Here is a 12,659-nt window from a genome sequence, read left to right as displayed (position 1 = left end):
CGGTCCACACCCTTTCTTGCCTGCTTCCTGCATTCAGTTCTTCAGTCACCTGAGTGCAGGACTCCAGCTCCTCCCCTGTTGGGTGCCGTTCCCAGCTTTCTGCTATTACAAATGATGCTGCTGGGAGTCTTCCTAAGGATACAGACTTCCTTTTAAGGTGGTAAATACCTATAAGCGGAATGGCTAGTGTATGTGGTAAATATACATTGTTTTATAAAGTTGCTCATTTTAGACTCCTCCTGGCAGTGAGTGAGTCTTTCGGGTCCTCTGCATTTCAATAACACTTGCTGTGGTCATGTTTACAATCCTAGCCATCCTAATTAACATGTGGGGCTGTACTAGTTATCTTCTTGTTAACTGGGCTGGGCTGACAGACGTCTAGGAGAGATTAGTAAAGCAGACCTCTGAGGCATTTCTAGAGAAATTAGATTGTGAGGGCTCTGAGCTAATGAACAGTTTAAGTTGGTCCTGGATTCAAGATCTGAGTGGACTGTTGGATGGGGAGGGGACAGAACTGTAGAAGGTGAGGCTTGTTTGGAGGAAGTAGGTCACGGGGCCTGGTGAGGGCTTTATCCTGCCTTTCCTGTTTCCGGTCCACTCTGCTTCCTGGCTGCCTGGATGAGGACTGCTCCTTCACGCCCACCATCATTGAACCCAAACTGCCAAAACCAAAATCAGAACAAACCTTTCTTTTCCGCTGCCATCTGGCATTTTATTATAGCAACAAGAAAGCTAACACCACTTGTCACGTTCTTAGTAAGGAATGATGTTCAGAGACTGGTTATTTTATCCATAGATCTTTGTTTGACTGTGAAAATCCTGTTCTGGGGTTTTAACTAGATTTCCCCTCTTGTTCTTGATTTTTGAAAGTTTAAAAAATATATATATTCTGAATAGACAAGTCCTTACTTAGATACATGCTTGGCAAAGACCTTGCAGCATGGGACTTGTCTTTTCAGTCTGTGCATATTTGTGTATAAAAGCACATGTGCGTTCAGATCTTGCAGCATGGGACTTGTCTTTTCGGTCTGTGTATAAAAGCACACTTGCGTTCAGAGCATCATAAGGGTGTCTTCTCAATCTCTGCAAATACATACATGGAAACACACGTGCGTTCGGGCATCATAAGAGTGTCGTTCCAATCTGTGAGTATTTGTATATGGAAGCATGTGTGTGTTTGAGGCATCTTAAGAGTGTCTTCTGGGGAAAAGTTTTGCCTTTTTATGAATTCCAGTTTGTATATTCATTTTTTAATGTTTATTTTAGTATTGAATTAAAACAAACAAACAAAAAAAACTTCACCAAAGCCAAAAAGATGAAGACCTTCCCTCGGCTGGCAGTTCTGCACCCGTCACATGCTATTTGAACTGACTTTCTGAAAACACAGTATAAGGTATGGGATAGCCAAGTGTCCCAGAGAGGGTTCTTCAACAGCCTGTCTGAGCTGCACTGCCCTTGGATCTTTCTCAAACATCAGATGCCCAGTCAATGCCCTTGTAGAGATTCAGTTCCCAACACTCACATGAGAGCTCACAACCATCTATAACTACAGTTCCATGGGAACCAATGCCCCCTTCTGGCCTCTGCTAGCACTGCAGGCACATGGTACACATACACACACGTACTCATAAATAAAAGTAAATAACATTTTTTTTTTTTACATTTGTTTTTACAGGGCTGGAGAGATGGCTCAGGGCTTAAGAGATCTGCTTGCTTTTTCAGAGGTCCTGAGTTCAATTCCCAGCAACCACATGGTGGCTCACAACCATCTATAATGGGATCTAATGCCCTCTTCTGGTATGAAAGCATACATATAGATAGAGCACTCAAATACATAAAATGAATAAATAGTAAAAGACATTTTAAAAATTTGTTTTTACATATGGGAGGGTTCATTTTAATTTGCAGACTGTCATTTGTTTATGATACAGGAGCATCGACAACACAAAGACATCATGCTGTGATTATGGGAGCTTTCTTATAAGTCTTCCAATCAGGGAGCATCAGTCTGTACCGGTCTGCCAACTTTATTGTTCGTTTGCAGACTTGCTTTCAATATTTTAAGGCTTTGATATTTCCATTCATCTTTGGAAGAACCATGTCATATTTCTAGAAAACAGCCTGCTGGGATTTTGATTGGGGTTATGCCGCAGACCCGCAGGATCATGCATGTTGAGAAAGTTCACACCTTAGTAATATTGAGTCTTCAATATATGTCTCCATTTATATCTTCTACAGAGATGACTTGGGGTCTATAAATATAGTTTTGCTTCTTTTCCTTTCCTTATTATACTGGTCAGAACTCCTAACACAGTTCTGAACAGGAATGTTGAGAATGAATGTCTTACCACATTCCTGACCCCAGACAGAAAGCTCTCAGCCTTACAGCATGGCCTGTCAGCTCTGGGCTACAGTTTTCAGCTTTACAGTAGAGGAAGCTTCTCTTCCACTCCAAGTTCATTCACTTTTCTAACAAAAAGGACACTGGATTTTGTCAAATGTTTTTACTGTATTAGTTAAAATGGTCATACTACTGTTAAAATTTAGATTATAATGTGGTGGACTACCCCTAACTTTCCAATATACAACCAACATGTAAGCCGGGTGTTGAGTCATGTGTCTGTAAATGAGTACTCAGGAAGCTGAAGTAAGAGGATGCCGAGTTCAAAGCCAGCCTGGGGTCATATAGTGAGTCTCTTGGAAAAAGCTAAACTTGCATTTCTGGAAGAAGCTACACCCACTTGGCACTGTTTTAATTGCCCTAAATTTATCACAGGTCTTCTTAGCACAGTCATTTTCCAAGGTCTGTATCGTTTTACTTGCTAAAACTCAACCCCAAACTGTTAACAGAAAGGAAAACAGGAGATGGATGTGAGTGAATCCCTGCAAGTTCTACAGCACCCTTCCCCTCCCCGGGACTCTTCAGCCTGCCCCGCCCCCCTCGGTGAGGAGGCGGAATCTGACAGCTCCGGCCCACCCACCTCGGTGCTTCCTTGTCCTCTGTCCTGGTGGATCTCCACTCCTGCAGCAGGTTCTTCCCATGTGTTTACACATGCATCACACGTCCTTCTCTTGCGTTCCTCAGAGAGAATGCTTCAGGTCGGTGTTTTCTCTCCTGCCACACAGACTGACTTAACGGCTGCTGGGGCTCTCAGTGGTCAGTGTCAAGACAAGAGACCAAGCAAGGCCTTGCCACTCAAAGAACGAGATTTCCTGTTGTCAACTGAGTGGCCTGGCTTCCGAAGCTCAGCGGGTTCAGAAGCCGGGAGGGTCTGAGTGGTCCACGGCGTCAGGAAGATGTGAAGACACTTCCCATCTGCAGCCCTGCCCGCCTCGCCCTGCAGCTGCATCTGAGGCTCCGGTCAGTCTGGGAGCCTCCAATGACACTCCCCGAGGAGCCACAGAGTTTGGCCTTTACTTTTTCCGTCGCTAACTTGAGTTTCAGTTTCCACTAGATCAGTTACTGCTCCCATGCCCACGGCTGGTTTCGTTATCCGTTGTTCTACAGATGGAACGCAGGGCCTAGTGCATGGAAGACTGACCCTGTGGTTTTCTATCTGACTCCCAACAGGAATACCCATGTCCTCTCCCACATATGTATGTGAGTATACTGTAGAGTACAAGTCGCTAGTCCTTGATATTCTTTTTTTTTTTTTTTAAAAAGATTTATTTATTTACTTATTATGTATACAGCGTTCTGCCTGCGTGTATGCCTGCCTGCCTGCCAGAAGAGGGCACCAGATCTTATTATAGGTGGTTCTGAGGCACCATAAGGTTGCTGGGAATTGAACTCAGGATCTCTGGAAGAACAGCCAGTGCTCTTAACCTCTGAGCCATCTCTCCAGCCCAGTCCTTGATATTCTTAAGGCTCTACAATCTTTGTTTTTTTTTTTTTTTTTTTTTTTTTTTGGTTTTTCGAGACAGGGTTTCTCTGTGCAGCTTTGCGCCTTTCTTGGGACTCACTTGGTAGCCCAGGCTGGCCTCGAACTCACAGAGATCCGCCTGGCTCTGCCTCCCGAGTGCTGGGATTAAAGGCGTGCGCCACCACCGCCCGGCTTAAGGCTCTACAATCTTTTTAAAGGTCATACAGACCAGAGTGTCAACACATTCCTACAGATTACATACTCAGAGCTTCTGTACATTCCTACCTGAAATAGTGTTGCTATTTCACTATGGATCCAGGTAGTTCAGAGACCCCCTCACTGATTTAACTTACATTAGCATATTTACTTGTGTAATTTATTGTTTACCTCTTGAATAGTTGTATAAGTAATACATTTGATGTTATTACAAAGTTCTGTGCCAGCTAAGGGTGGGCAAAATGGATCCTGTTGCCCCAGTGGGGTTGGTAACTATTTTGAAAGCAACACATTGTCCAGGAACAAAGAGGACTGTTGGGATTTCTTGGCAGAGCGTATATTAGGACATGACAGTAACAAGATGGTTATAGTTTAGAGCAGCTGGAGCAGAGGGTGGGGATACACCCCCAGTCCTCCGGCCCATCCTCCATGGAGGATGAAGTCCACAGATGCACGAGCCACTGTACATTATTAGGACTTTTTCCTGTAGCAGATAACCCTCAAACCTTAGAAGATCATCGGGTCCTGTCCCATAAATAAGCTTTACAGTAACGGAGGAGACAGAATATAGGGGAAGGATAGGAAATTGAGAAGCAGTCTAAGGCAGAGATCCGCCAGAAATGAAGTGACTACCAGTGTGGCAGCCAGCAGCAAGGAGTGTTTAAAGAAGGATCTTCAAGCCAGGCGTGGTGGCGCACACCTTTAACCCCAGCACTCAGGAGGCACTCTGAGTTCAAGGCCAGCCTGGTCTACAAGGCTTCCAGGACATCCAGGGCTACTCAGAGAAACAGTGTCTCAACCTCCTCTCAATGAAGGCAGAAAATTGGTTTAGAATCCAAAGATTTCTTTCTTTTCTTTTCTTTTTCTTTTTTTTTTTTTTTTTTTTTGGTTTTTCGAGACAGGGTTTCTCTGTGTAGCTTTGTGCCTTTCCTGGAATTCACTCTGTAGACCAGGCTGGTCTCGAACTCACAGAGATCCACCTGCCTCTGCCTCCCGAGTGCTGGGATTAAAGGCGTGCGCCACCACCGCCCGGCAAAATCCAAAGATTTCTTGAGACTTAAGAGTTGTGTAGAAAAGGGTAAGGTGTGTGTAGAGAAGCCAGTGAGAAGTGGGAGGTAGAGGGACTGAGTGAGAGATGGTTCTTGGACTCTGTCTTCAAAGGGAAGCAGGAAGGTAGAGGTACTGGTACTGTGCCAAGAAAACAGCAACGAGGTGGCCCTGCTACATGACATGACTTCCTTATTGCAGGTCCTGCTCTACTCACCGATGTGCCTTTCAGTCTGTACTTTCAAACTAGTTTGATTCTTTCTAAAGTTAGATACACTAGCTGAAAGTCATAGAATGGTGCGTGGGAATTCTGTAAAGACAGTAATCCCCTGGCCTCATCACAGCCCTGCCACAGCTGCTGTCCCAGGCACCACCGAGCGTCGCTCAGGTTCCTTTGGTGGCCACACCTGCTCAGCTTGCCCTGCTGCTTCCTAACACTGCAGGAACTGTGAGAGGACTACCATTCCAGTACATGGAGACCCAGCTCTCCTTTCAAGTCTTCCCAGCTTCTGCCCCCATCCCCACAGTCTAATCCACATATCCTTGGGGTTAGCAGTAGTCCGGCTCACTTAATAGGCCAGACTGTGAGATTCCTGAATATGACGTACCATTCACAGGTGAAGCATAGTGATGTGCTGTTAACAGGATTCCTAGCTTGCATTTTTGTTTCCCTGGAGTTAGAAATTATCTTTTGTTGATGGCTTTTATACATACTTATCAGTACTTGACCACTAATTCTCTCCTTAATGTGTATAAAATCCTTTTTAACCTATTGAAATGAATTCTGCCAATTTTATCTCCAAGGCACTGTTTCTCTTAAAGCGTAACCAGTTGCTTCTCTTGCTGTGAAGAGACACTATGACCACAGCAACTCTTACAAGGAAAACATTTCACTGAGGCTCGCTTGCAGATTCAGAGGTTTGATCCATTGTCATCGTGGTGGGGAGCACGGCAGCGTGCACACAGACATCTTCATCAGAAGTAGACTGTGACACTGAGCGAACCTTAAGCAAAGAGACTTCAAAGCCCACCCCCACAATGACACGCTTCCTTCAACAAGGCCACACCTCCCATATTGCCACTCCCTATGGGCATGTGGGAGCCAAATACATTCAAACTACCACGTCGGCTTACACCTGAACTTCTGGAGCTGGATGCGGGGAACCCGCCCACTCAGAATGCACTGCTCCACTGTCTTCTAGTATCCTGTGCTGCTATTCAAAACTGATGTTATTCTGATTTGTAAGTTACTCTAAAATAAGTTAAAGAAGTTTTCTACTTTATAGAGGGAAAAAACCAAAGGGATGGAAAATAGGAGGAAAAAATTGATTCCTCTTATTATATTAGCAAGAGTTTCATTTAAAAGATTAGAAACAAAGCAGAAAGAAATAATCAAAGATTGATACAATTTGATACAATTAACTTTCTCCGAACTTAGGGACCTAAGGCTACAGTGGGCAGAGCATTCCAAGTAAGACAGTCATGAAGATGAGCTCCTGGCTGCAGCTCCTGAAGAGACTAACATGGCCAAGGGGATGAGTGGGGGAAATGGAAAGTTGGTTTCACATATAAAAGGGGTTTATGACTCACCAGTTTAGAATAAAGGGGAAACAATCACATGATCATGTCAACAGACACAGAAAAGCATCTAGAAAGCTCTAGCACCATTCATGATAAAAATTCCCACCAAGCTAAAAACAGAGTCCTCAAACCAACAAAGGGTATATGCAAAACAAGTCTGCAGCTGACCTGACGTCACAGCTGATGCTGATTCCTTCCCCTAACACCTGAAACAAGATGGCCATCACCCCCCTTCACTCGCACTATTCCAGAAACTGCAGCCCATTACTACGGCAACAGGAAGAGAGCAGCAACGCAGACCAGTTAAAGCTAACCCGTCTGGAGGAAATGAGAGAAGCTACGTTACACAGGGTAACCTGGACCTCCGGGCTCAAGGGATGCTGCTGCCCACGCCATCCCCTCAAGCAACTGGGATGAAGAAGGGATGCACCATCTGCCCTGGTCCAGTGTTCTCTTCTTAAAGCCACAGTCACACGGGGCTCCACAGAAAAGAACGGTTTCATGATCACATCTCATGGCACACTAGGCACTTAGAGTCTAAAATGAAGGAGTTTGCCTAATTTTATTAACTAGCTATTCTAAAACTAAGCTAATGAACATTTTCCCCAATACCAATAACATCCCACAGAACATTCACTTAGAAAATGCATTACCCAGAATGTTTAAATAGTGATTAATATTATGTAAAATAGTATTCTTCATTTTATAGCCCAAATAGGTTTTTAAATGTCACTGTCTTAGGAAAAACTAAGATGAATATACACAGAAAGTATTACCCACTACTGAGTAAAACTGTTTCGTATGTGTTCACCTTACCTGGATTTATCCTAAAATAAAGGCTGTAACAACCAGTTATAATTCATAACAATTTAGACATGTAAGGGAAAGAGGAGAAAATGGCAAAGATTTTCCTAAAGTCAGTTATGAATCATGGCATAAAATGTTGCATGTTTAAATTTAAGAATGTTAATTTTCCTTTATTAACTTTCATGTTTGATTTTTTTTTTTTTTTTTTTTTTTTTTTTTTGGTTTTTCGAGACAGGGTTTCTCTGTGTAGCTTTGCTCCTTTCCTGGAACTCACTTGGTAGCCCAGACTGGCCTCGAACTCACAGAGATCCGCCTGGCTCTGCCTCCCGAGTGCTGGGATTAAAGGCGTGCGCCACCACCGCCCGGCCTCATGTTTGATTTTTAAATGAAACAATGCTTATGAATTTTATGATCCAATGAATATATAGGCAAGCTACAGTAGATGTTTCAGAAGGTATGTTATATTAACATTTTAATTTTATATTATGTTTATATTTATTTTACTGGGGAAGGGGTGTGCTTGGCATAGTGTCCACATGGAGGGCAGAGGATAACCTGCAGGAGTCAGTCCCTCCTTCTACTCTACCGGACCTGGGGTCAAACTCAGGACGCCGTGTTTGACGGCAGCACCGTTATCGACTGAACCATCTCACGGGCTCTGATTTAAAAAAACAATGAAAATATACCAGCTTTCCCTTTGGGGTGTAATAGAGATGACTCATTTCATGGGGTGTGTGTTTGTGGCAGGGTCTTGCTCTGGAGCCCCAGCCTGACACAAACTGTGTAGCCCAGGCAATCCTCCTACTTCAGCCTCCCAGGTGCTGAGACTCCGGAGTGAGCCCCCAGCCACACACTCCCCAGGTTTTAAAGCACACACATTAAATACACACACTTACCTGAACGCTCCGTACAGCGGTCTGTACCAACAGACAAATGAACAGGGGGTAAAAAGCAAGAACCACAGGATGCTCAGTCCAAAGTCAACTGCTCTTGAAGAATCGACACAGAACCAAGCCAGGCATCCGAAGATGTTTAGGAACAGCGTTACCGCGTGGACTGTGGGATCGGAAGACAGAATGGGCTGGTTACATCAAGTCACCATCTGACCAGAGTTACAAATGAAAACACTTCTAAGAGCATGTGTTCTTCCTGTGTTTCCATGGCGTGCTCTTCAAACACTGCTGTTTCTTACTCAGGACTTGAAAGCAGAGTGCACACAGTAGAGCATTTTAGGAAAAAGTCCTGCAGGCTATCTCTTCCCCCTAGGGCAGCTACATTTGCTAAGCCCAACCCTTAGGTTCACTTTCCTGAGAAGAAAATGGACCGAAGAAGAGAAGCAGTGCTTGTTAAAGACAAAAGCAAACAAACCAACCCAGAAGTGTGGTCCTCAGAACACTATTTGTAAGGAGGGGACTACAGTCAAGAACTGGAGGACAATTAAAAAACAGCCTCAATTCTGTGACTGTGGGGGTCTGTGAGGACGGCTTCATCTTCCGGAGTGAGCCAGTTTTTTAATAGGGGATACTTGGATAGATTCACGTTATTCCCTCCACCCCACAGAGGCAACACAATGACCTCACCAGCAGCAGGACTTCCCTATGCTGCTGGCATGCTGCTCTCCCTGACAAACTGAAACCCGGAATCTGAGTAACATCCAGCAACGCTGTGATTCGAAAGAGCCCTGCTTACCAGTTATAACTTTTGTTTACATTTATTTTTATGCATTTGGATGTCTGCCTGCATACATGTATATGTACCACGTGTGTGCAGGGCATGTGGAGGCCTGAAGAGGGCACTGAACGGGGGATAGAGATGCTGTGAGCCACCATGTGGGTGCCGAGAACTAGTCCTGGGTCCTCTGCAAGAGCAGCAAGGCTCCTAAGCCCGGAACCCTCTCTCCAGACCCCTACAGTTACAAGTTTTTTAAGTGATTCTGTAAAAATGTATTCATGGGTAGAATTTCATTATGGGAAATAAATTCCCATAAAATTAAAATACTGTAAAATGTATATTATCAATAAAATGTCAACTATGACTTAGATTAGAAAAAATTAATTAAAAGATTATTAAATCTACTACAAACTCAATATACATTAAAAACCAATTTTAAGTCTCTTTACAAATTAAAATCAAAAACTTATGGAGCAGGATAGAACCACTCCCCGGATGCCCTGATGTGTTCTCATCTAAACACGACAGAAGTCAACTATGGAGAAACAGCTCCAGGGCCTGAGAGCAAATCTGCTGTGGCCTTTGACGGCTTTGATTTAAAATTCCATTCCTTTCTGTCACAGAGGGAAAACTATCCTAATTACTCAATTACTACTGGGAGAGTAATCCTCGAGAAAGCTAGCTTACTAATGAAATGCCTCAAAATCCCTTTTCCTCAAAATTAAGATTTTTGAGGGTTTAAAAACAAAACAAAAATCTCTGCAAAATGGGAAATTATTTTGTTGTTCTAAAGGACTCTGGCTGTCTTAAGTTTGGTGGTGTGTGGGTGTGTGTGTGTGTGTGTGTGTGTGTGTGTGTGTGTGTGTGTGTGTGTGTTTTAATGTTAGCACATTCTAACTTAAATTCTTCACAAGAATAATTTTTTAAAGTTTACTTTCTATTTCTCTTACAGAAAGTGAGGATATGTGTATTTAAATGTTTTAAAGCCCATAAAAATTCTTCAAAGTACAGAAAGTATACTAACTTTCTGTAGTATGTTAGATTTTTCCTAGATGTTTTTAAAGTGACCATGATCAGTGAGTCGCCATCTTGCGCTCAGTAAAAACCGGCTGTCTAGGGTACCTGGTGATGAAGCTGTCCACCTGTGCAGGGGTCAGAAAGCAGGCAAGGGTGACATCCTCTGCCATCTGTGCTGTTCATTTCAGTGTGTCTACGCTGGTGGATGCTGAGTACAGGCCAAACACTGAACAAATCTTTAAGCCATTTTGTTCACAAGATTTGCAAAAATAAGTTATACTTTTTTATGTGAAAGCTGTATTTGCTTTAGAGGCACTCAAATCTGCTATCAGGTGGCCTGGATTTGCAACTGCCAGTGCTATGTTATTCTTGATAAATATAATTACAAAAGAGATGGTTACAGGTGCACACATTTCCACTACCTGGTGGCTGGTGTCTGTGCCTTTTTTTTTCTTCTTCTCTTAAATTCAAAAGCACATTCAAAAAGGTCAAGGTTCACTTCACAGTGACAATTCTAATTGCTTTGGTTCATTTGAAGTTTGTATTACCTGCTTCCATTGAGGAACCTTTGAACACACATCTTCATAGTATTCATTAAAATGGAAATCACTTCTTCATCTTGGTATTTTGTAGATGGCATACCATAGAATCTAACCCTGGGCTTGAGAGCCCAGCTACCCGAATAGCTGTTTAATGTTGGACAATGTTGGACAGGTACCCAATTCTCAAAGCTTCCACTTCTCTAAGACTAAATAATGTAGCGCCTACTTGAGGATTTTCCTAAAGTCAGTTATGATGCATGGCAAATGCTAGCTCTCACTATGACGATGAGTTATCAAACCTTCAGTCAGCCCTGAAATCCACACCAGGTCGATACTTTCCAAAGTACCCACTAATACAGTCTCTGCTCTTCAAGTGTGGGCAAATTCCTGAACTGCTCATACTTCATTTCAAGCAACGCTTCTTTGAAACAGAACCCTGACTAGAATCTTGAGTCCATTTTAAAACAGACTGGCAAACTAAACAAGATTGAAAAAAACTGTAATTGCCCGCATTACTTCTGAGAGACTCTGAAAGTTATGCATTCTGAAAAGCAAACAGACCGACTTGGAAACCGTCAGCTTTCGCTGTTAACAAGTGAATTTAAGTTAACCATTTTTCCCATTCGACCTCCATTTACTAAATCTGCTGTCGCATTTTCTTTCTACCCCTTTACCATAAAAAAATGTGGTAAGTTAAATAACTTATGCCTAAATTACTATGCCTATTTTTAAAATTCATATATAAGAAACACAAATGCGCCGGGCGGTGGTGGCGCACGCCTTTAATCCCAGCACTCGGGAGGCAGAGCCAGGCGGATCTCTGTGAGTTCGAGGCCAGCCTGGGGTACCAAGTGAGTCCCAGGAAAGGCGCAAAGCTGCACAGAGAAACCCTGTCTCGAAAAACCAAAAAAAAAAAAAGAAACACAAATGCATATATGACAGAGAGAAATATACTAACTAAATAAAACATAGAAACCGGTTAACATACACATATATAGAATTATACCTTAAGTATCAAATACATATAGTACTACAGACAGCAAGGCCAAATCTCAACAAGAAACTAAGAGTCTGAACGTAAGAGCCAGCTGGGTGTGGTGGTGCACACCCTTTAGTCCCAGCACTAAGGAGGCAGACACAGGTAGATCTCTGAGCTCAAGGCCACAGTGGTCTATGTAGTGAATTCCTGGACAGCCAGGGCTACATAAAGAGACCCTATCTCAAAAAAAAATTTTTTTAAGTAATAGCCACTGTAATTTTTTGACTATGAGAACAAATGTCCTTTTTTAAAACTATGACAAAAGTAATGTTCATAAGGAACTGCTTCTCACATGCCAACACGAAGAATGCTCCTATGAGTCTGAAGAAAATTATCATATCCTCTTAGAGAAGGTGGGCCCTAAAGCCTCATTAAACATACAGTAAAACCCAGATACTTTCATTGCCTACAGATTACCTACTACCCCATCTGTCCAGCCGTCCCTCCTGACAGAATGGCGTCAAACAGGGTTGAGACTATTTGAAATACAAATCAGAGAGTAAGTGGGAAGTCTGTGTATACACAGCGAACCTTCAGCAGCTTGACATTCATTTAGTATCTCAGAGTTGTGATTATACTTAAAACACCATGCACATTCCCAGCTGAAAATACACTCTAATGCTGTTTAATGAAACAGTCCTATATTAAGCAATTTCAAAAATAAAAGTATTCACAGCCACTTGAAAATGAAAGCACACTGTGCTCACAGTGATTTTTAAGGTGACAGTCACATTATAGTATGTCCTGTCTCCTTCTAAAACCAGCCGTAGTGCTACATTTAACAGAATCTAAGCGATACTCCTTTGTATAAAAGTAGTATGCATAATTTTGCCAAAACAAGTCATGCCTAGATAATGTTCTTCTAAGGAAAAGGAT

The 12,659-nt window shown here is 42.8% G+C and overlaps 1 protein-coding gene across 3 annotated transcripts in view; it reads right to left on the bottom strand.

The window, feature by feature from the left end:
- The window catches only part of Scamp1 (secretory carrier membrane protein 1), a 98,172-nt gene that overhangs the window by 14,307 nt on the left and 71,206 nt on the right, over positions 1 to 12,659 (bottom strand). For all 3 annotated transcript variants that reach the window (XM_052743554.1, XM_052743553.1, XM_052743552.1), the window contains exon 6: positions 8,411 to 8,570. In XM_052743554.1, the coding sequence (XP_052599514.1) occupies positions 8,411 to 8,570 (160 nt within the window). The remainder of the gene's footprint in view (positions 1 to 8,410; positions 8,571 to 12,659) is intronic.

Source organism: Peromyscus californicus, unplaced genomic scaffold (assembly GCF_007827085.1).
Source record: "Peromyscus californicus insignis strain IS unplaced genomic scaffold, ASM782708v3 Scaffold_18__1_contigs__length_77618521, whole genome shotgun sequence".
NCBI classification, from domain to species: domain Eukaryota; kingdom Metazoa; phylum Chordata; class Mammalia; order Rodentia; family Cricetidae; genus Peromyscus; species Peromyscus californicus.
Note: the sequence above shows the minus strand (reverse complement) of the source record. Positions and strands in the feature narration are given on the sequence as shown.